The 24763-nt window shown below is 45.8% G+C and overlaps 1 protein-coding gene across 1 annotated transcript; it reads left to right on the top strand.

Annotated features, from left to right (window-relative positions):
• Positions 1–150: 150 nt before the first annotated feature.
• On the top strand, positions 151–15781 carry cfap221 (cilia and flagella associated protein 221). Its single transcript, XM_069166289.1, has 23 exons — positions 151–402; positions 637–737; positions 1282–1368; positions 1486–1581; positions 1957–2057; positions 2298–2401; positions 2860–3019; positions 4405–4534; positions 4740–4866; positions 5006–5117; positions 5289–5376; positions 6994–7083; positions 7542–7637; positions 8952–9039; positions 9300–9424; positions 9823–9903; positions 10908–11015; positions 11144–11620; positions 11720–11805; positions 11888–11966; positions 12187–12287; positions 15402–15488; positions 15670–15781. The coding sequence occupies exons 1-23, from the start codon at positions 273–275 to the stop codon at positions 15779–15781; spliced, it is 2766 nt and encodes a 921-aa protein (XP_069022390.1). The 5' UTR covers positions 151–272.
• Positions 15782–24763: the final 8982 nt, after the last annotated feature.

Raw genomic sequence — 24763 nt, 5'->3', positions numbered from 1 at the left:
GCTATCGTTAGCCTCCTTGCGCATTTTTAATTACCAACTGTTCGTAATATTAACAAGGCAGGAGATGTTTTTTTTTTTTTTTTACATTTTTATATCAACAAATGCTCAAGTGAACTTTAATTTACATACATAAAATACAAACCCGCTGTCCTTTCGCGTCTCTCTTTTTTTTTTTTTTTGTACAGCATTGTAACACGGCGCCGTCTCCTTCGCTGCCCTCCGGCCTCCCGCCATTCCTCTCACCGGGGAGCCGCCGCTGACCTTTTGCCGGGATGGAGGTGGCCCCGTCCGACCCGCAGATAATCTCGGAGCCCCTGAGGAGGGGGACACCTCTGCCTCTGAGCCAGCTGGTGGAGGAGAGCAGGAGCAGCGCCAGCGTCCCCAACCGTCTCCTGGAATCAAGTACGCCTCTGAAACCTCTGACCGCAGTGATACCAAGTGTTTAACCTTGCAGTGACATTCAATTTATATTCAATTTATACACAATGGCATCCACTTTGTCAGAAGAACCAGTTGCCTTTGTTGTGTTACGTCCCCCTAGTTGCTGCTTATTTGGGGTTCAGTACAGCTGATGTGTATATTTTTGTTTTCCCTATGTTGAACTTATTTTTTTTTTTTTTTTTTTTGTCCTTATAGAAATCTACGCCAACCTGAAAAGCAACGGCATGATCCAAGCAGAGCCGTCAGAGCTTCACTTCAGCGGGTTTGAGCTCGGGAAGGATTACATAAAGATCCTGGTGAGCAAAACAATTTTCTGTCATTCTTTCTATGCCTCCAGTGTAAAGAGGATTATTGATTCCTCCTTGTTGTGAAGAACAAGCAGGGTTTTCCTGAACATTATAACACTTAGATGCAACACCTCATTCTTTTTACAGCCCCTCAGCCACTATAGCTTCACTATGAGCTTTGTTTTACCAATATTGTAATGATTATAGTCCAAAAATTACACGGAAATAAAAAAAAAAAAAGCGTTTATTCAAATAACTGCCCATCACAGCACCTGACTACAGAAACTCTTCATGTCTTGGAGTTGGAATTTTCCTGTGTAGTAAGAAGCAAACCCACGGAAACAAAACAGTATTTGAATAATTGTAAAAATCTCATCTTAAATTCCTCTCATTTGGTTTAAAGGGTACATTTTGTTTTAATTGAATAGGGCCTGATATGCGTGATGAAGCGCTGTAGATATAAGCATCACGAATGTGGAAATGGTTTTCCTCGAGTGCACATGATTGGTTGGAAACGAATGATTTTCTTTTCGCTCCTCTTCCTCTCCATCAGAAACTAATCAACATCTCAATCGAAGTTATGAATATTCACATCATTCCCACCCAAACCAAGCACTTCCAAACAACTTACACCAAAAAGGTAGGTTTTCATTTTTATTTTTCATTATAAATTGCTGACCGAAATATAAGTTTAGTGCTCCGCTTGTCTTTGAGTGCAATCGGTGCCCTCTCTGATGATTCAACCTTGTTTTCCAAGTGTCGACTCATCCCGGGCCTCGCCTACACGCTGAAGGTCAGCTTCTGTCCCGACGAGTGGCGCTACTTCTACGACTGCGTTCGGGTTCACTGCAAGGTCAGCCTCCGACGCTTTGGATGGCACCGCGGTCGCTTTGTGGCTGTTTTTTTTTCCTTTCTTTTTTCACCTTGAACATTTAACGGAAGCTGATTTTCAAGGACTTTTACAGCGGCGCTAAGAACAATTCCCAGAAAGACGCAGCTCCCCGCAGCGGCCGGCTCACGAGGCGCGCATCTTATCTCATGGAGCTACGCAAACATTTATACAACCGCGAGCAACAAGTCCTAGCTGCTTTAATTTATCTCTTTTTATATAATACGTCCCCGTGTTTACTTTTGAGACCTCTCTTATCTCTCTGCTTCTTCCATATCTGTCTCTCTCACGTTTCCCTCTATTCATTCAAACCCACCTCCACTTTTTTTTTTTCTAAAGGGGGAAGAGAACCTGTTAATCCCAGTTCATGCGTACCCTGTCATCGACGACCTGCACATCCCTCCTTGTATCGACCTCGCGGCCGTGCCACTTGGACAAAGGTGTGTGTGTGTGTGTGTGTGTGTGTGTGTGTGTGTGTGTGTGTGTGTGTGTGTGCGTGTGTGTGTTGGGATCTATGATGGAGTGTTTTTCTGACCTCCCATCTGCCCGAGGTCCTGCCTGTCTCTTTGTATTCTTCCATACTACCAACCATTCTTCCATTCACCCGTTAGTGTGAAATTGTAGAAAAAAAAAAATAACCGCATGTTTGTTTTTCTTCTTCTTCCTCACCTGGTCTCCAGCGTGTGCCACGTTATTCCCCTGAGATGCAGCTGCCCCACTGACTTTGAGTTTCAGGTGTGTGTCATTCAGCCACACGAGGCCTTCTCCATCCATCCACTGGCGGGTAAGGACGAGGGAAATATTTAACGTAACGTCCTGAAATGATAAAGAAGGTGTTTTTTCTTTTTTCTGTTCTCGTTTAGCCCACAAGATTAAAGATTGTAATCCACCAGCAAGAGCATGTGTGCTGCGCTTTCTCAAACCCTCAGAGCGTCGTGTGTTGTGTATTCAATAAGTCACCGAGGAGGCCTGCAGTTTCCACACGCTGACATAAAGCAGTAGAGTCTGGAAGGCATCACAACACATGGCGGAAGAGGCTCTTAACATCGGAGTTACAGCTGTTTTAACTTTGTCCGAACCTGGAACGAGAAGAAGAAATACAAATGCATTTCTCATTTCGGAGATGCTTTTTCTCCTTTTTTTTTTTTTTTTTTAATTTATTATTTTTGACCACTTTACAAGTCGGAGCTGCTGCTGTCGCTCGCTGCTGAAGTAATTCTCCTTCCTGTCTTGCTCTCCCAGGTGTGATTCCAGCCAACGGCGAGGTGAAGATCACCGTGACCTTCAGCCCTTTACGCCACGAGACCTCTCAGGTCACCATGCAGCTGGTCGTTTCCCAGTTCAACACCCGGCCTTACCTCTGCACCGTCACCGGCAGCTCCGCGCCTCGCCGGGCTCACAGGTAATACAGGCAGTTAAGTGACATGTGAAAACACCGCAGCCCTTCTGTGGTCTGTGATGGTGCATTAAAGGTGCACAGATCGCACAGATACCGCTATCTCAAACCAGCAGTCACGAGAAATGATTTGTTTCAGGGGTGGTGTGGACATTTCACTGTCCTGCTCTCCCTGTGTTATCTTATCTCACCGTGCTATCTCACACTCCGGCTGTTGCCTTTCCTCATTCCGCAGCATGTTTGTACCCACTGTACAATCACCCGCTGAAGCCCACGACATGCACCTGTTGTAGCTGTTATGTAACAGGTTGAAACGGGACTTTTAATTCACAACGTACTCATTCTACCGGATGCTACCAGCCAGTGGTGCATCAGACATTGTGAATATGAACATTTCTCCTCTGCTGCTGGATAATAAAAGCTGTACTCGCGTTGTCTCAGCGAACCAACCTCCAAACATGCACCCAGCTAGACTCAAAGAAAATGTCCGTATGTTCCTATTTTTTTTTTTTTTCAGCTGCCAGGACCTAATGTTTAATTCTGTTCCCATGAGAAAGAGGGTGCCATCCATCACACGGCTGCTGCTCCATCCACAGCACTGTCTGCCGTTATCTCGGCCAAAAGTTAATAATTCATGAAAATAGCTCGGTAGCTGGTGCAGTGATATCAAGATGGATATGTTTCCCGATGGATGTTTAGCATATAAAACACTCTCCCTGTGTTTGTTGTTTCCCACAGTGGAACCAAATAAAAGATGAAATATGTGCGAGTGAAAGATTAAGGATCGTGTTCTCCGGCCCATGTTGTTTCCAGCTCGAACCGATGCCTGACACTCGCCGGTTGCCGAGAGTCTCCCGCCGGACTTATCCGACGTAGATAGAAGGTTATTCCTAAAAGAAACAGATGGGGATCTTTTTAATATCTGCTTCTGTGTTCCACCAATCTATTCAATCTCATGCAATCTAACACACACACACACACACACGCTGCAATAAATTCCTAAATAAATCTGGTGGATCCTTTGTGACGCTCGTAATGTTCAGCTCTTGTTGACACAGTGTCAGCGAGGCGCTGAGCCGACTGTGCTGATTTAAGGCTGCAGGGATTGAAGTCGTCGTATTAAACGGCGTTACTGTACTGAGAGCTGTTTCTAATGTTTTTTTTTTACACAGAGAGGGAGCACTGAAAACATTTGACACCTGGAAACATCAAAGTAGTATGAAAATTCATCGTCTGGCCTCTGACCTGGTTGCTCAGCCTCTCAGCTGATATTATTGTTTAAATATTTCAACAATTGCTCCTTCACGAGTTTTTATTCTTTACGTTTAGCTGATAATTAAAACGACCCATCGCGTGTATTTTTCCTCTCTCTTCATCTTATTGCACGATAGCCCGCTGGGAAGAAAGCCGGGTCGAGGAGCTGCGCTGCCGGCGGAACACAGACGATCTTCACCTGCCAGCCAAGTGCCTCCTCAGAGTAAAACCAAACACAGGCCGAGCAGAGAGGCCGACAAGTCAAAGGTAGCCGACTGGTCATCAGTCACCGTCTCTGCTGTATCTTGATTTAAATTTTAGGCGAGCTTTTTTTTTTGCTCTGATTTGAAAGTAATTTATACTTTTTGAAACTAAAACCTTTTATTCTAGACATCGAAATGATATTTTCATGATTTTTCTTCTTTTTTTTTTTAATCCTCCATGTCCATGTATTTCTTTACCTCCCCTCCAGGTGCTGAGAGTTCAGGCTGATGTTAAGCCTGAACTCACCCCGCCGGTGGATGCCTGTACTCCTGCAGGCGTGGCAAAGATGCTGATCAGGGACGCCAGTAAACTCAGCTCTAAAAGCCTGAAGGAAGGTAGATACAACCCACAGGTTTTTACTCTTGGAGCTGACGCCTCATCAAACCTGTTGCTGCAGCAAATTGCATTTTAAACTGCGCACATTACAGTATGTCTAATGTCACATTTGTTTTGCCGGTGCCCTCTTCGTTTCAGCCATGTCCTGCCGCAGCATGTCAGACCCGCAAAGCAGGCAGCTGAAGGAGGTGCTCTTCATGAGGAAGGTTCAACAGAACATGAAGGAGGAGCAAGCCAACCACCTCAAATGGTAGGTTAAACTCAAATATAATTACCTGTGAACGTTTGGACACTTCCAGCTCTATTTCCTCACGCACTAAAGGTCACGTCAAAGGTCACAAATAGCAACTATTTTAGTGTATATGTGCTTTTTAAGGTGACTGCTTAATTGATACACAGTAAACCTGTATATCTCACTCAGGCAAATTCACCCAGGTACGGATCCCATGTCGGAGAGAACCAGGAGGCAGATCGTGGAGGAGAGAGAGATCGCTCTGCATCAATACATGGTGAGACCTTGCACTCAGCGAGGACACGGAGGAACATGAAATAAACAACAAGAGTGCATTGTTAGTGCAAATACGGCTAAAAACCCAATGAAATAAAAAAGTCAGACTTCAAATCCTAAACTGCTTCACAAAATGTTTGAATGAGAGCAAACTATCGATTTGACAACATTCGTTTCGGTAATTATTGTCACGGCAACACCGGCAGCATGAGGCTACGGCACGCACTGTGCCTTTGGAAATCACAGTAAAGTGAAAGTAAAAGCACAGCAGCAGAAGTTCTGCAAACTTCAAAATATAAGTATAACTTATACTTCTCATCCGCGGCCCACTTAAAATGACCACGTGGGTTTTGAGCCACCAGTTGATACACCGTCTCTTCCTCCGTGGCCCCGATGCAATCCTCCAGCTCCCTCCGGGAGAAAAGTTATGCAGGAACTCAAATCTACTTTCAAGACTTGCTTGCATGTTTAAATGCTCCACTGTGACTGACTTCTGGTCCTCGAGGCTCTGCATTCCTCAACAAATACAGTTAGACGTAACAGAAACCTGCAGGACGCGGACGTTCAAGGACGTTGCTTCGGCTGCACAGCATTATCGTACACGGTGTGCCCATCAAATCCTCTCCGTGCTCAAATGATTTGTCACACGAGAGCAAATCTTTCTGGTTTTGTTGCCGTAGATGTTTTCATGTTTTCATGTCAGGCCTTCGAGTCTTTTTATTCCACTTAATTCAAAGTGACCTTTACCAGATGGGTTGATAATTAATCACTTATGCGGGACTCCGTCGGCATTCCGATGTCATAACGCGGTTCAGATGTAGTATTATTAGATCCATACTGGCGTTTGCACCCTTTAAAAAAAAAACAACAAAAAAAACCTCCCTCTGTCTCTCTGATTTATTTTATTGAGTCTGTGTGGAACTAACGCAGCCAAGGTAACATCGCAATGAGAAATGTGAGTCTGTGAGTGTGTGAGAGTGTGTGTGTGTGTCCCCGAAAAGGTTGTTGGAATAGTTGACAGACCTCTCACAGACACTTACCAGCACTTCCGTCCCCACCTCCCCTCCACCTGCGCTGTTTATAATGCACACACACACACACACACACACACACACACACACACACACACACACACACACACACACACACACACACAGAAGCGTCCTCCGCCACACACACTCTGTTTCACAGCCTCATATCACCACGCTTTGGCGTTTTATGGGAACTCCTGTTTTTATGAAGGGATCATCTCCTTCTACACTCGATGCCCTCTTTGGAATCTGGACGGAAGGCCTGAAGGTTTTACCAAAAATAGAAAGAACACCATTTACTCTTTGCTTTCATACTAATTTCCCTTTATGCCGTAATATTTGGAGCGGCTTTTCTTAACCGATTTTGACAGTGTGACAGATATGGAGTAATGCTCCAGCGAAAATGAGCTCCTTCTTGTCAAACTAAAGTCATATTTCTTTTGCTACTGATCCATACTGGCATCAAGTCACCGACGTTCTGTCAGTCAGCCGGTCCTCCACTTTGGTCTGGACTTAGATATGTTGAGTCTTCTCATTTCAAATATTTGTGTACTTTACAGACTTTCTGCCCTCTGACTGTGTTTTAGGTGAAACACGGAGATGTAATGCAGGAGGAAGACTTTGCTGCCGGACAACCTCGACTTTCCTCCAGGCGGGTGCTTCGTGAAGCAGGACGGGTACAGATTCACTTTCCCTAACAGTCGCATTTCAGATGAAGAACTGGACACATAAAATGGTTGTTTTCAGCGAAGTCTCAGCAGCTCAGCAACTCTTCACATTCAAATCTAACTATAGCATGCACAATGTTTAGTTAATGCTGAGTAGATCTATATTTTGTCTTAGTGAACGTGTGAATAAGCTTCTACCAAGTCAGAGCTTTTATTCTTTGGATGAGGGGTGTTTTACAAAAAAAAAAAAAAAACCTCTCCCTCAGTGGCCTCAGTTTAAACCGATCTGTTGCTCACAGCTCTTTTCCAATTTAATCCAATCTAACGTTCACTTTTTACTATTCCCCTCTCCTTTGTCATTTAAATACTCCAAGCTACTACTTCACGGCCCTTTTTTCATATGCACTCAATGTAAGCGTTCCCAACGAGCATGTGAATGTCAGCGATGTCTTCCTAACGTCCTCCAGGCCCCCGAGGGAGCCCCGTCCTTCCAGTTTCACCCCAGCTTCCGGTGGGAGCTGAGACGAGGGGCCCTGCGACTGTTCCAGCAGGCAGCACGCAAGGTACACGCATGCATGCGCACACGTTGCCCCGTCCCTCGGGGGAGCACCACCGTCCCTCGGGGGAGCACCACCGTCCCTCGGGGGAGCACCACCGTCCCTGCAGCCCAGCCATGTGCGAAGCCCTCACGCTAAATGTATGATGTTCTTTACAGCTCAGTCAGTTTTCCCAGGAGGTGCGGCTTCCAGTAAAAGTCAACATATGTTCACCCGGTTTCTTAAAGGAAGTGTCTCTGAACAGTGGGTCGACAGTGTACAGCTGTGACCTTGTTTTTTTTTTTTTAGCCAGTTTATTTCTGTTTGGTTGTTTCTAATGTGAACTACATGTAAATTGGTTGCAGTGTGTATTTCCCTGCTGTTATGTGAGCTCAGCTTCTTGCTTAAATTGTTTGATGGGTTCTTAAGTAAATAATTAGTCCAGCAACATACGCCTGGAAAAACTAATTATAAAACTAAAATAAACTAATATTTCATGTTTGTTGCTTGGAAAGCAAAGATATCTATATTTTATGTGGAAGAATTAGGACAGAGTTACTTTTTTTTTTAACTGAAATTGATCCAAAATGAGCTGTTTAAACATCTTGAAAAGTTGGCTGCAGTAAAAAAAACAAAAAAAAAAAAAACAGAAATTAAAGTGTTATATTTAAAACAAAAAAAGACACTGTTTACTGAGTTCAACTGTCTAAACAAGATATGTTGATCCTAATTGATCAATTTCCAAGTGCAATGTTTTGACAGGAAGCCAAGGGGTCAAGAGAGAAACACATTCATAACAAAAAAAATTCAGATCAACGCAAGAACGTCATTCAACACCAGAGTGCACTTGTTTGCTCATTTGACCTTTTATTAAAAAGTATCTTCTTTATTTTGTTGTATCAGCTGAACAAGTGCTGCTGCTCATTTACATCATACATTATAACATCATTAAATCCGTATTCGGCGGCTTCAGCAACTTTTCAGACTCCTTCACTTTTTACGCACTCCGGTTTCTCTGTCCAATCAGTCGAATGTCCCGCAGGTGGGCTGCAGTGAAGCTCTCCTCTCATCAACGTTAATCAAAGCAAACAGGAAACACCTGCAGCCTCCGAGTGCTGACGTACATGAAAGATCACAGTTTAAAACGCCATTTTTCACCGGTTCCTGCTCTGGTCCGAGTCCACTGCGCATCTTTGCGGGCTCATTATGAAATAAGGGGAAAGTTTAAAAGTCAAGAAATAATGAAGTCTTCCTCTGACGCCTCTCCTGGGATTACAAGCGCCGAGTATCCTGGGTAATGGAGTGACCCCTCCCCCCCGCTTCCTGTCGCTCCCTTTCCAGGTGGTGATCCGATGTCGCGTGAACCGGAGACTGGCCCCTCTTCAGACGCTGGCAGATAGCAGGAGGAAGCTGCCCTCAGCTCAGACAGGTTGTGATTATCCAATGATCTCCTCATTCAGAAATAATCTCATTACGCCATGTCTGGTACGCGCGCTTAATTTAATTTATTCCTAGAAGAAAAATGGAAATGAAATCCCTTTGAGTTATTATGAGCACGCCTCAGGAACATAACTATCTACGGAGCTGCGCGTATTGACGACTGCAAAAAAAAAAAGAAAGAAATGCGCTTCCTTTTTTCTCTTTTGTTGTTTTTAATCTTCCGTCACCTCTTTTGTATGTTTCCTTCAGCTGGAGAAGAGAAGACGTTTGACCTGAAAATCTCCCCAAAGAAAGTCTTTTCATCTTCCTTCCCCGTTTACTCTAATGAACATGACCCCCTGGTGCAGACACTGCAGGACTGCCAACAGCACACCGTAAGAAATACAGATCAAACTGCTAGTTGTATTTGGATTTAACCAGTCTTATTATGTCAAGTAATGTGATCAGCAGCCTCTTTATTAAAGAGTTCAGTCCCTTCTTTTACAAATCAAAGTGTTTGGACACGAGATTCCTAAACTGCCCTAAGTGGGAGGTGACTTTCAGAAGACGACAGCCCGCTGAGAAGTGAGCGCTGGCTATCGTCCCGCACATGAAACGATCTCCATCCATTCGGTCCCCGCGAAGGACGTCGTTTGATCTGGTAGAATCAAAGAGGAAGCTCCGTTTGATTAAATCTGTCATTAACCAGCCGCCCCGCAGAGAGAAAGAGAGAGAGACCAGCTTTGGTGTTCAGTTCAACAAATAACACCATTTGTCTCCTCCGTGTTTCCAGGCTCGCTTCGGTTTGGCCGCAGCGGCCGTCGATCCCATCCACGGGACCGTGACCGCACGCGCTCCTTTCTTCAAGCTGCAAGTAGGTATTTATTGCAGCAAGTACTCGCACAACACGTATACATCTGTAGATATGAACCCTGCAGCCGCGGCGGAACCTGATGAAGTGGTGCTAAAACCATGAAGTAGAGATGAAGCGTTTTAATCCTTTATGAAAATCATCACCGGCTCTGCCATGCCTCTTCTCTCTCTCCAATTATTGGTGTCGTGACCCCTCAGATTTATCTTCGGACCCTTTAGAAGGGGTCACGAGCTCCAACAGTAAAATTTAATTCACGCATCGTCGTCTGTGGAAACATTATTATGATGTCGCAGCCGAGGCGACGTGTTTTTACTTTTTAGAGTACAAGTATATTTTAGTGAATACTGCTGTACATTTGAGTAAAGCTTTGAATGTCATACTTTTGTCTTTTATTATATATTGTTACGTTGGCGTGATGGTGCTTTATCTTTTTTTTTTTTTTTTTTTTTTTTAAGGGGGATTGTATTGTTTTTTTGTTGTTTTTGGACAATTATACAAACATTGTGCAGAATGCACCGACGCGCAGACATTTACACATTTGTACAGATGTATCATAACAATAATAATGTAGATAGCGTAAATTCAATTCAGGATAAAACGAAATAAAGAGACATTAAAAAAAAAAAAAAGAGCTCGATATTCCATCTTTGATATACCTTTTCCTTTTTTTCATGTTAAGTCCAGAGGAACTGATTCAAGAACTTCTGATGTGGTTAAATAAAATTCATCCTGGTTTTTACAGAGGGAATTTAATTTGTGCTTGTTTCATGACATCCTTTATTGGATTTGGTGCATTTCTCTGTTTACAATAGAATTAATTCAATCTGCGTGCCGGTCGGCTGACAAATAATACCAAACTAAGAACCACTGTAGCTTCACTAAATAACCATGTTAAAACTTTGACTTGAGATATATTTGTTCCAGACTGCGCTGCAGTAATGGCAGCGTGTTCGTCCTCTGCTTGGATGTGATGTTCTCACCGTGTCCTTGTTGGTACTTTCCAGGTTCCTCAGCGCTACAAGCTGATGGGCTACCGGCGTGCGTCCGCCTGGGAGGCCTTCAACATGTTCGTCAACGCCGCTTTGAGCAGGCCTCTTCGCACTGGAGCTCCGGTAACTACACTGCACCGGGACTGAAGCCAATATTACAGAGAGATGTTTATTCATTCATAATATATATACCGTTTATTTGTCCATTCATCCACCCTGATCCACCTCATCACTTTTTTATTACCTTTTAGGACACGAAGGTGCCCAACAAGGTCGCAGCTCAGTCTCCCGGCACAGTGGAGCCCAAAGCAGAGGAGGAAGAGGAGCCTGAAGATGAAGAGGGGGAGGAGGAAGAGGAGCCTGAAGAAGAACAGGAGCCTGAAGAAGAACAGGAGCCTGAAGATGAACATAAGCCTGAAGATGAACATGAGCCTGAAGATGAACATGAGCCTGAAGATGAACATGAGCCTGAAGATGAACATGAGCCTGAAGAAGAACATGAGCCTGAAGAAGAACATGAGCCTGAAGATGAACATAAGCCTGAAGATGAACATGAGCCTGAAGAAGAACATAAGCCTGAAGATGAACAGGAGCCTGAAGATGAAAAGGAGCCTGAAGATGAACAGGAGGAGGAGGAGGAGGAGGAGGATGGGGAGGAGGAGGAGGAGGATTTGGAGGCTCTGGAGGCTCTGCTCACACCGTGTCCAGCAAACCCACTCAGAATCTTTGTACGGCTGTGATTTATCATTATAAATGAAGTCTAAAAATGCTTTTCCACACGTGATGCATGTACAGCAACATATTTAACTTGTGATATTTTGGTTTAGATTCCAGCTCCGGGCCTTCAGACTTACAAGCCACCTCTGAAATACATGGTGAGCGATGTGGAGTTCCTCCTCTCCCCTGTTCTCAGGTAACCAGTCATCCTCATGTTACATGAAAGCCTTTATATTTCACCCAATAACCTCGAAACAACATACAATGCCTGTGTGCAGATGTACCGTCCCCGAGAAACACACGAGTGCCCAGAAGACAGAAACTCGACACACTCGGATGAAGTCGCTGGATCACTTGGTAATTATTTTTCAGTCTGAATGTTTTTATTCTCACAGTACTTGACCGGGATAATTTTTTCAGTAAGACGCTCGAAGAAATATTTCCCTGCAGGACTCGACTGTCTGGGAATTCAAAGAGGCATTTTTTTTTTGGAAAAATATTCCTTTCAGTTCAAAAATATCTCCCGTTTTCCATCTGAAGTGGTTTGATCTGGTGTTTTCTCCTCGGCCGACGACAGGAAGTGATCCCGGAGATCACGAAGTGGAAGTATTTGGACCGGATCACCTTGAATTGTTGCTGGGACCCTCCCGATGTCATCAGCGACCGTCGCCCGCGCAGGTAGGTCCGAACTTACGCGCGTCCGGTTCAGCGCCGTAATGACCGAACCTCAACAGAGCTGCATTACGACGTGCTCCGGGAGGCGGGAGGCCTTTCATGTACCCGCTGTCATAAATGAATTATCAGGAAGAGCTGGAGTTTGACGCTACGTCACCGTACGGTGTCGTGTCGGGCCAGTTCCTGTTTTCTTCTTGTTCACTGAACAAGGCAAAAAGGCCGAGTTAATACTGAGAGCAGTGAACAGAGAGGGTGCGCTGTATTTACCATCAAGCGGCCCGACGCGCAGTAAGACGCTCAGTCGCTCCAACTGGAGCATCGTGGGATCAAAAAGTTATTGTTTACAGAGCGGGAAGTGGTTGTTGTTTACTTCCGCTATCTGTATCTTTTCAGCCTGTGGAAGAATTTGAACTTGCGACCCTCTGGTTGCAAGAACATTGCGAGACGGAACATTTTTTTTATTAACCACATGAATACATACCCGGTTCGTAGCTTAATGTATGGATCTCATTGTCAAAGTCATGTCTTGTGTTTTTTTTTTTTTTTTTTTTAATTGGTCTCTTGGAGTTTCCGTTCCGGTTATTATATTTACACCCGTACGTTGATTTGTTTTTCAGTAAAAGACTGCATCCATCTCGTATATTTAAAATATTTAAAAACGCTGCTGCCAATGTTCAAGCGCCACAAGACGTGGCCCGAAGTCATGTCTTGTAAAAAAAAAAAAAACACAACAGTAAATACCCACTGGAATAAAAAAGGTACAATTTAAAGTGACAGCCTAAAAAAAACCAAATAGAAGTACTGAAGTAGTAAAGAAGTACTCCCTGTTTGTGTAGAGCAGATATTTGTGTTCTTGGCGTAGATATTCTCCTCTCTGCCCTCTGCCAGGCTGCCAAGACGTAGCATTTAACAGCTTTGCCCCCCCCCCCCCCCCCCCCCCTCATCGTCTCACATACAGTATTATTGAAACATGACTTCTCACAGTCTGCTGGAATAAATACGTAATCGTTGCGTCCGCACGACTCCCTGCACCTGCCAGGCTGCAGGATGTCAAACCGTCCGCCTGTAATGTATCCAGCAGAACTCATCTTGCATTCACGGAGCTGGGAGATTTGCTTGTACAGTACGGTGTGTTGCACTTAAAGCACTTTTTCAGTTTGGATTTTGAAGCCGTGGTTCGTATTTGTGGTTTTTTTCGGGTCTGGTTTTTTGTGCACTAAGCAGCTGCTATTTACATCCTGTCGGGATTTTAATTACAGCTTATTTTGCTTCAGTTTTGAGTGTTGAGGTTCATTTTCTGCCTCTGGTTTTTACACCTTTTCACTTGCAATGCAAACGAGCACATTTCAGCTTCGACTGAAGCGATATGTGTTGACGCTGCTCTTATTCACAGACAAAAATACTAATTTAAACCCAAAAATATATCTTTTAAATGGACACGAAATCGTAATTTTTCTGTAGCTCTATTGTATACCTCAAGTAAAGTGTGTACGTGTGTGTGTGTGTGTTTTTGCAGAATCTAGGTCATACTGTATGGAGGCAAAGTTCTCCCTTCCACTGTGAAATAATGATTTATTCAGCCTTAAATGGACAGTGAAGAACGGGCTGTATTTGGATGTTGTGTATTAGTGAACACGGCACTGGGCTGTCCTGTTCTATTTGCGACGCACCGTGTGCTTCTCTCTGCACCCTGTCAGAAACGGTAGCACTCAGGTGTGCAAAACACTTTGTGTGTCTGCCCCTCATCGAAGACAATAATGCCGTGCACACCGTAATCCATCCTGCGCGGGGGGGGGGGGGGGGGACGGGACGGGACGGGACTCTCTGCTTTTTCTTAAGCCCGTTTTAAAAAAAAGGGAGCTAATGAAGCGACGTTCCTCGAGAGGTCTGAAAGCGTTTTGCCGTCGTTATCGGACGAGCCGCCCGAGTTGATCCGGGCAGCCGCCGCACTCGTTCCTGCGTGGGTTTGAATCTCTACGCTGACTCTCTCTCTCTCTCACCTTTCTGTCCACTTCCCATTCCCCCCCCCCCCCCGCGTTACATAATCAGATGGCTGGCGAGGCAAAGTATTCGCTCTCTGCCTGTCGGCGCTGATCCGCAGGCCGACTCGGGATGCATTCCTCTTTATTCACGCAAGAGCGAGCGTTCCCTCCGACTCCCGCCTCAGTCGTGTTAATTTTCGATCAGCGGCTACAACCTCAGAGTCTAAAGTCGTCTCGTAAACACAAAAATGAATGCCGAGTGGCCACGGCGGAAGACGGGAATGAAGTTGACAGCCACTTCAGTCGTAACACGGTTGTGAATTATTAAAAAGAAGATGTCATGTCTCGGCTACAAACACATCGGAGAACTGAGTGGGTACCGAGAGTTTTTCTGTTTTGGACCTCAAACAGAATAACTACTTTCTACACAGTGATCAGTTGAGTCATATTACACAAAAGGGAGCGCTTTGACGTCATGAAGTGTCATAACAGTGATGCAGTCAATAAGCATCCTCTTGGGTGATATTGATCGAAATATTTTACCAGGTAATTAAAATGTGTGCCGTCGTGCTGATTTGAGCACGTTTTAAACGTACGGCTGACCGATCAGATTTCTTGGTCAGAACTACTGTACACGTATGATATTAATTATTTAAACCCAGTGACCGCCGGGTTCAAAGCATGCAGCTAACTGACAAAACTAACCTTTGCACCCTGACCTCTGACCCATTTAAACTAACAACACTCAGGTCAACTTAAAAATGCTGTTAAAATTAGGGCGTATGATGGAAATCTTTTGAAGTCCGTTTCACAAAAGTAGACCCATTGACACTGATACCGAACCGTCGCCAGGGCAACATTGCGGGTCGCCTCCGAAATCCAACCTGCAGCTCGTCGGTGTCTTAATTTCATTTTCCCCTTCAAGCGGAACCACCTTCCACTCGGGAGCGCCGTCATCCCCCCCCCACCCCGTTCAAACCGAGATCTCCAACCCCTCGGAGCGTTTCCTCTCACGTCAGTGAGCCGCCGCCGGTGTCTCGGCGCTGTCTCCGTGCGGGGGGGGTGTGTGTGTGTGTGTGTGTGTGTGGTCCGCCTCTACACGGCCGGGGCAAAGCAGTGTGTGTGTCTCCTATAGGTCCGACAGCACCGGCATACGTCCGCTCACGGCTCCTCCGCCTCTCGCCGTTCTCCCCGACGACCCGGCACCACTAATGGACACGCTGTAAGCACCCCCTGCACCATTTACTCTATTGATCTCCTCTCTGGCAGCTTTTCCCATCGGGTTTAATGGGAGACGGCTCCTCTCGCGCTCACATTATGCGCGCGTGTGTGTGTGTGTGTGTGTGTGTGTGTGTGTGTGTGTGTGTGTGTGCATGTGTGCGCGTGCGCGCAACCGTGCGCAGGTGTGAAGGTTCAGGAGTCCAACTGACACCAGAGATGATCAGTACAGAGTTCTTGTATGGGGAAGCTCTGGTCGCCAATAGCAACCACGCCACGGGAACAACAGCCAGGTGAGTGTGCCGCTAACACGATTGTGCATGTTACCAGGAAAAAGGATGACTCACACTGTTGCAGCCTAGTAGACGCATCCAGAGTTTGGGGCCCTGATGGATGCGTGAAGGAAGCACTTCCCATGCAATAAATAGGATACATGTTTATTCCTCAGAGGGGAAGCGGTCCGGATAAACCAAACATGAAGTTAATGAATGTGTACCTGGAGTTCCTTCCAACAAAAAGCTTCCCGGGAACTGGAACACACTGAATGATGCGACATTTTAACTGCTGTGAGAGCTCAGCCTTTTCCCCTCATCTCAATCCTGAATATAAACTCATTCAAGCCACCATTTTACGTGACGTCATACTGTTGCGTGCTAATATGTTGTTATACTATTGATGGAAATGGGCGGCGTTATGTAGCACATGATTATCTAGTTGCTAGTTAATGTCGATGCTGATGTGACTGAAATGTCCCTGCTAATCTGCCATCTCATCTGACATAAATGAAGTGATGAGAAAATTGTCACTAACAATTTTGTTTCAATGTTTTAAAACACTTTGTGACATTTTATCATTATTACATAACATGGCTAACTTTAATTTGAAACATTCCACTTTTTATTTATTTATTTATTTTTTGTTTCCAACTCTTTTTATTAAAGAGACATTTCGTCATTTGAGGCTCCGATTAATCAATCCAGTTAAATTGCTCCCACAGGCAGCATCAGCCGGAGGTGACCTCCGATGTCAACCAGACGGGGGGGGGTGACGACCCGACCGAAGCGACTCGGAGTCCCCGAAGAAGGTCCTCACTCACCAGCAGACGACTGTGAGCGATCACACGTGATGAAACGCCGTTCCAGGACTGCGAACCAGCATTATACGTGCAACGCTCTCCTTTTGTCTGCCCTGCCTCTTCTTGTAAAACAAAACCTGGTTACTTCCTCGCCCACCTCTAAGCCTCCTTTCTACCCACTCACAATTACCAGTAAGCTCCCCTCCTGTGCTCTTACAAAGCCGGCAATTTTTTTTTGAATCCCTCCTCCCACTCGCATCCATATATAAGCACAGCTTCATTATATTCTAACGAGCTACATCACATGAATATCAACTGCATTACATCAAACATAATTCTGTATTTTATACTGTATTTTTTTTTTTGTCATTGTAGAAGCAAAGTGTGCCTCCACTTCCGACTATTAAAGCTTCTTCCGTGGGTAAAAAAAACTGTCGTGCCAGACCTTTGTTGACAGTGAGGCATCATTTAATCATTTAAATGCAAGTTAAAGGAAAAGTAGTTCCCGCGATCTGTTGCCATGACAACGAGTCTTTGATTGAGGGTTTGTTGTGTTGATTAGACCTCAATTCTCATTTCTACACTGATCACAAACATCAATTTCAACAATTTCTGTTGAATCGGTCTGTTTTTTTTGTGTGTTTTTTTTAATGTCTGTGGTTGCACATAGAAAGCCGCTGAGGGCAGAATTACATTTACAGAAGAGCCCACGTGTTCTTGTATCGGCTGTCACCCCTAGAGGGAGCTCCAGCTCTATTGGTTCCCCAATTAGAGGAGGTTTCCACATTTATTTGTCCCTGTGTGTGTGTGTGTGTGTGTGTGTGTGTGTGTACTTAATGGCAGTGTGCTGTAGAAAAATACAGTAAGAAGTGCAGTGCCTATTTGAGCTCCCTTTTTCTTTTTGCAGACTCATACAGTCACGGATACGCAGAAAAAAAAAAAAAGGGGAAAAAAATGTTTCGACATGCGCTTGGATCCACACTGAAGTCCTGAAGCCTTCAGCCACCTCTGTCACTGTCGGGAGACATTAACATGACAGTAAAGGGTGTTTTTTTGTTTTTTTTAAGGACAAGGCGAGAAAAGGGATGATCCCACCAAAAAAAAAAAAAAATTGATTAGTAGTTATTTGCTTTGCTTCTTTACACCGGTAGAGACCTGATTTATTCAGGCTTCTACAAAGGAAGCGATCTTGTAGCTACATATTTAATTAAAGACAGGAATGATGTACAATTAATAAGTCGTAGACGGTGTAATAATAGTACAGGATGTGCATGATTTGTGTGAAGCGACAGATGCAGCAACATTTTCCCATCGGAGTCAGTTTGTGTGATTTATTCCACGCAGCGGTCCGCCTCTACCTTTTCCACAACGACTACCTCTCTTCCTGTTATAGCTCACTTTACTCTAAAGCTTTCACCCCGTCAGCGAAGGCCATATTATTATTATTATTTTTTTTTTCTCCTCTGTCCCCCGATTGAAAAGTAAGCTCGAACCCTTCGGACCACCGACGGTGAAAAACACGAGCAACCCCGACGGGCTCGCCGCAATAACTCCACCGTCCTCTGTAATCTCGGAAAAGGAGGGCAGAATCGCGGCGAGGGGTCGTTTCCGAGGCCGAATCTGAGCCTCCGCCGCTCCGGGGACGAATCGACACTAACCTGCAGCAACCCTTCTTCCTTGAACGCACGTCGCGGTCGCACTTTCTTTGCCCTCTTCCTCACGAAGGGCTTTTCACCTCGCACGTTTGGCTGAATTAACCGCCACCACGTCCTGGCTGGGAAATTGCACTTTTAGGTTGGTTTTGTCTCTCGGACAAAACGTTCCACCTTCGACGTCTTTGGTCGGCAACGTCCGTCAAACGCATCTGGCTCGACTTTGAACAGAGTCGGTGACCCGAGGCGTGCGAGATTTGTTTAAGTATAAAGTCCGGAGGCTGTTTGAGTCGAGACTAAAGCTTCGTCCGATCATATTTTTTAAACTGAAATGGCTTCATTTGTGTCTTCGTAGTACAGAGGGAGTGTTAAAAATGTGGAGGACGGTCGGGTCACTGCGTCCCACAGACTGGGAGCCGGAGATAACGAGTACATGTAAAAATAAAATGTCCTCCTGCCGTGTCAGCTGTTTCTCCGGCACCAACCAGCTTTGCCGGGAATAACGGGCCTGACGTCTGAACTCCGGCCGAGGGTCCCGCGCATGTCGAGTCCTCTCGGCGTCTCGTCATCGATGACCGAGAGGCTTTTAATGGCGGTGGCGAATAACCACCTCGCGGCAACACGTCGACGTTCAGGAGCAACTACGAGAACTATTCTAACTATTTTCTGTCGGGTAGACGTACTAAAAAAAACCTAAAAAAAACCGTGTAACGTCTATTCAAACCTCAACTGTGATTGACTTTATTCACCAATCTTACGATCTACATCTCAAAAATGTGCCTAGGCTGATTGGAAAAAAAAAAAAAATAAAGAAATTGGAAAAAAGTATTAGAAATTGAGCGGTGTTCATGGTGTTGATTGGCTGCGGAATAGCTTCAACTGCTGCCGGCACCCTTCAGTCTACAAACCTGAAGGCATGTCGTGGTCTTGGGATTCATAACTACGACCCGGAGAGCTGCGAGATTAAAAAAAAAAAAACACAAAAAAAAACAGCAATTCAGCGCCCGCACACTTACCATTGTGGTACCAAAAGTCATTTTCCAATTTGAGAAGCCATACGTCTCCTCGCCGCAGCCCGCAGCTTTTTTTTTATTATTTTATTTTTTTTTTAATGATCATCTTGAGCAAATTATGAGTCATTTTTAAGTGAGCTGCACGGAGGTGGTATGTTTCTTTCGTGTGACGCACTGAAGCTCAAGTCATTATGATGTTGAATGGGGCAGCGGATATGCGAATGACGTTCTTTTGTCTCGTTAAGGGGGCAACTTTACCTTTTACCGTGAACTTCTTCCACGTCTCTTTTATTCTTGATCTTACGAAAACTTCGGGCGCCTTTTGTTTTCACTCGAAAATCTTCTCTTTTGTTCTGCAGTCCTGAGCAATGCCCATTCTCTCTCATTCAAAAGAAGAGACTAATTGCACTCAATAACCTTTACCGCTGTCGCACTTGTGTTTGCGGTGTTAATACGCCGCATTTTAAAAAACGTCAGTCTTCCTTAACCTCTGACATCGCCTCGAGCGATCCGAAATTGCCGGATCGGCTCATCTCCGAGCGGCGCGGTCTGCGACGCCTCCGATGCCGCCGGCCTCCGCCGGAACGGCGTCGGTCTGTCACGCACGTGGAAAGCGACACATCGCTCTTCGGACCGAACGCGACACGGCCGTTTGTGATGGATTCCGCGAACGCCTGAATTAATGAAAGTCTCGGCCTTTCAGCCGGCCGGACTGAGCTCGGACCAATCACAGCGCCTCTTTATCCACAATGGATCTGTCGCATTAGCGCATCTCCATCTCTCACGGGGGAAGTGTTTTTTTTCCCCCTCTGCTGTTGCATTAAAATGTGCGTAGCCTGAAGAAACGGATGGAGTAGATTCTCTTCTCAGTCATGCTCCTGCAGTAAATGCCTTTGGGGGAGGGGGGGGGGGACTGTGAAAAGATACCGTCGGATATTTAATTTAGCTTCCTGGAAAGATTGGTGGGAACTTAGCGCCCGTCAGCCTGATTAAAGTAGCGCGGGACGGACGGACGGACGGGCGGAAGGGCAATCAGTTGAAGGTGAACGATGACCCGGGGGCGTCGGCGCATTCAAATAACTCCAAAAACCCCGGCGTGGGTGGCCGAGCGCTTGTGAACTTACATTCAGCAGAAGCAGTGACGGTGGACGTGTCCAAATAACAAACTGGAAAACCGAACGGCAGATATCACAGAAACTTCTCGTTGGGTACGATTCTGTAACGACTCGTCGTTCCTGTGTTTGTGGGAATGAATCTGAATCCGGTATACCTGTGGGTTTGACAGGCAGTGAATACGGCTGGCTATATAAAGGGCCGCGCTCTGATGTCACGTTGCGGGGGGTGTGCGCTGCAGCATGAAATAGGACGCCGGCGCAAAAAAAAAAACAGGGACCGCATAAATTCCCTTGACATTTCCACGGACGGAAATACAAATGTTTATTTTTGATGGAGGGGGGGGGGGGGGACAAATAAAATCAATTTCTGTGAAGGAGAACGAGCAGGCGCTACCTCGGATCGGGTATTTCTGGAGCTCGGGTACAAAAAGCTGTGACCGAGTAGAAGGACAACTACAGATCCAACAGCTTTTAAGTTTTGTACTGTTGGATTTCCTGCTTAAAAATGATTCCTGGCCACGCATTCAATTCCTTTAATCAGTCTGAACATGTACTGCTGTGCCCCCTCCTCCCCTCCCTCCCTTTCATGGTCACAGATAAGGAAACGTTCAATAAGCCATATGCAGTTCCTGAGCTCTGTTGTGCACCTCTATCAAAAATCCTTTTCCCAGCACAGGAATTTGAGGCTACTTCAATGTATTTGCTCTTTACAGGATGTCCAGGTCGAGACCCAAATCACGGCCGCAGTCGTACCTCATTAGCGAATCCACCGCCGTCCTCACATCGTGGGTCTGTATTCACGTGAAATGGCGGGTTTGCACAAACCGCCCGGACCTCGCCGCCCCCGAGACAATTCATATCCTCGAATGTCTATCTATTGACCAAACCTGGCAGGGTTCGGGGCGTGGCCGTGTGCAAAGGGCTTCAAGCAGGAAAGCAGCGAAAAACACACGGTAACATAAATCAATGCAGCAACCAACTTTATTTATATCGTGAATTTAAAAAAAAAGTGCTCTTACAGACAGTTACGCTGACTTAAAATGTCTTAGTTCATCCACTGTAGTTTTTGCAAGAGGTGTCTTCAAAGCACCTGAATTCAAAGCATTACGGCGTCAGCAGATAGCGCTCGCAACCTCAGCGCACCGCCCGAAAGAAACCGGGAGATCCGCAGCCTGTCGGGAATCTATTTCTGAAGGCGTTTCCCAACGTCTGAACCGGTTAGGTCTCGCCGAATTAAATTGTTTCGCTGTGACCTCGAAGACTAGGAAATCGGATAAACGTTTTTCATAAATATATATTTTGTAAAAACGGCTGTGAAGTCAAACAGTGGCCCGGAGTGCATCGGGTGAAGCACCGAACGGAGGGAGAATATGAGGATGGTCTGACGAGGTCGGAAGATGCGGAAGTGTTGAGAGCAGTCGAACTGTAATAAGAAGTGTTGTTGAAGTAATTGAAACGTCAGTCGACTTGACACAAATGAAAGCGGCTGAATCGGCGTTTGAAGTGTACGAGATGGAAGCCTTTGTAGAATTTTAAGTTGAGGAGTTAACAAAAGGTGCAGAAGATGAAAGCGGCTGAGGAGTTGAGAGACGGAAGCAGACGAAGCATCAAAAATCATCAACAACAACAACAATAAGACGAGAGTGCTGGTTTCAGACGGCTTTCCTTCCCCTCTCCGGTGGTACAATATCACCGTCGTGTTTCTGTAATATCCTCGAGGGTCATTAGACGGACTGGGAACCTGCCGTTCTTGGGGGCACGAAACCCCCGCAGCGCGCCGGCTGGATTAATCCCTTTAAAAGACCGAGGAGGACGGGACAAAGAAACGGCGCTCTCCGTGTCGGGGCGCTGCTTTCGGTGCCATTGTGGCGTCCCGTAATTACAAACCCTAAGTGGTCTTTACGGCTCCGGAGCAGTTCCAGCGGAAGCGAAAGCCCCCCCTTCCCTCCCTCCCCCGGAGGGGGGGGGGGAGACTCACCGGTGAAGAGCCCAGAGCTTTCACCACCAGCCGCTAACGCGTAAAGCCGTTTTTTTGTTGTTGTTGATGCAAGACACTCGGCGACGTATGAGAACCAGAAAGGTGGTCACCGGCTGCTTGTTTGCCGCTAATTAGCTCCGTAACCACGGCGCGAACGGGGTCACGCCGGGCCTCCCTGGCTCCCAGCTGTCTGTCCAATTACCCAGCTAGAAGAGTCCATTGTAGCCGGCGCTATTCACCACTCAGTGTTTGCGGTGGTGTGAACACTTGCCTGGAGAAGGTTTTTTTTTTTTTTTTTAAATTAATTTTTTTATATATAATCTTTTTCATTGTTATTTGATTCCATTATATACAAAGTATCTCCATTGATATAACTTGAGAGAAAACACGGCCAGTCAGCGTTTCAGACAATACGAAGCGAATTTATTCTTAAAGCTGAAAGTAATCACGCCGCTCGCCTTTCTGATGTCCCTCCAAGTAGAGAATACCCCAAATCTATTTCCGCCCGTTGGCCCTGCTCGGCCGTCCCGGCGCTCCCCGTGCACCATCGCGCACCACCGTGCGCCTGGATATCACTGCTTTTAACCAATCAGCATCCAGCACCGTTCGACAGCTGTGACCTGACGACGGCATTGGATGTGTGCACGGCCACTCTGAAGGGCGGGCACAGATCGCGTTTACGATCACGAGCTGTTCGCAATTAAAGGTAAACATCGCGATGACGATAGACGCACAGGAACTACGTGAGCCACGCTTGACAGTACGGGATTTTGGAAAACAATCTTTTTTTTTTTTTTTTTACGTCCAGTCAATTAGAGCCACGTGATGTCCTACGGAGACGTAACGGCTGAAAAGTTGTCCTGTCGCTTTCTTTGCGAAGAACAGGTGATTCAATTAAACCGCTCCCACCGCTGTGATGAAATATTGTTTTGCATTTTTCACTGCAGACGCACATTTATTAAGGTATTCATTGCGGTCGCCGAACCTTAAAATCACATGGAAAAACAAAAAACCTTGTCGGCTCGGGCATCTCGGTTGCGTGCCTGGTGCTAAAATGATTATTTTCTTTTTTTCTCCGTCTGGCTCCATTCCTCTCCCCCTCCATCTGACATGTTTTGAGCAAGAGAGCTTTATTTTACCCCCTGCCAGATTTGTGGATCCCGCCACGCGCTGGGCATTCTGCCGTAATCGGAGATCACAGCGCGTTCGGTGCCCCTCGCGGCCTTTTGTAACTGCAGTCCTACCTACGAGAGAAGTATTTGATTTTTTTTTGATTTTTTTTTCCCCTCTCCTTCATCCTGAGCTCGTATTTCTGTAAACGGATTTTTACGCCAGCTTAATTAACAGACCTGTTTTTCCTCATTTTTGACTTTCTGCCCTAACGGCAAAACGCGCTCCGGCTATCGCAACTGCCACAATTCAGACTTAATGAGAACACAAATTGTTGATAACGTCCCCCCCTGCGTAACTGTTCGGCTGTCTGTCTTGGCGATACGGTAGGACTGTGAGCGCGCTCTTGTTCCGGAGGAGGGAACACGGCGAGGCATATCACAGAAATAAAATGGTAGCCGAGACTTAACTTTGAGATCCAATCACCTCTAAAGCGCAAGAGAGCCCGCTAAAGGCAAACGCAACGGTGGAATTCTCCCTACTGACGTGTAAGATGTCGTAATTGATTCACGACATCAAACATGAACGCGTGCTCGGTCCTTTCCAAAATATGGTCTACCCCGAGATTACAACCAAATGTCTCTATTTTCTATTTGGGTACAACTTCATGCCTCAGAGGTGTTCCCTGTGATGGAGGAGCAGACGGACCGACTGACGGACCGCTCAGGGCTGATAGTCCCACCGCTGATTTCATCACGAAGGGCGACCACGCCTGTGAATTATCATTTTGAGATATCAACAGGCTACCGGCTCTGGATATTTGAATTATTCCTGCCCTCTCCTGCGCCGCGGCATTTCACATATGCCGTCGCAGCCGGCAATCACCGGAAGCGCGCGTCGCCCGGTGTCGACTGGATCTTCGCAGCGCGCCAACCTCAATGATAAAATATCAACAATGACCATTATGGTAAAGTTTTTCCTGAGAAAGTTACAAAACGGCGTGACCGCCGAGGAAGATAACGAGCTCACAGGACGACACCAAATACGACAAAAAGCAATAGAATATAACTCAAAACCTTTCCAGCAATTATGCAGGGAATCAATGCGGTGAACAAAGAAGGGCGGAGACGGAGAATATAATAACCACAAATCCAATAATACTGAAGGTCAGTGAGAAATAAAAAGGAGCTTTACGTCCGTGAACATTATAAGAGGGGATTCTGCCTGCCGGAGCTCTTCGGGCGGGTCGGTCATAATGCCGAAGTAATTCATCTAACCTCGAAATAAATGATTAAAGAAGAAAAAAAAAAAAGCAAGTTGTGTTGTTTCAAAATGT

The sequence above is a fragment of the Embiotoca jacksoni genome, unplaced genomic scaffold, assembly GCF_022577435.1.
Source record: "Embiotoca jacksoni isolate LCO1_2020_lvr unplaced genomic scaffold, fEmbJac1.0.p SCAF_38, whole genome shotgun sequence".
NCBI lineage: Eukaryota > Metazoa > Chordata > Actinopteri > Embiotocidae > Embiotoca > Embiotoca jacksoni.
The sequence above is the reverse complement of the archived record's forward strand: the minus strand, read 5'-3'. Positions and strand labels throughout refer to the sequence as shown.

Excerpts from the sequence above, each read along its gene's own strand:
- cfap221 (XM_069166289.1), top strand. The coding sequence starts at position 273 with ATGGAGGTGGCCCCGTCCGACCCGCAGATAATCTCGGAGCCCCTGAGG. Across the intron at positions 403-636 it reads CAACCGTCTCCTGGAATCAA|AAATCTACGCCAACCTGAAA; the intron begins GTACGCCTCTGA and ends TTGTCCTTATAG. Across the intron at positions 12,288-15,401 it reads AGCGACCGTCGCCCGCGCAG|GTCCGACAGCACCGGCATAC; the intron begins GTAGGTCCGAAC and ends TGTCTCCTATAG.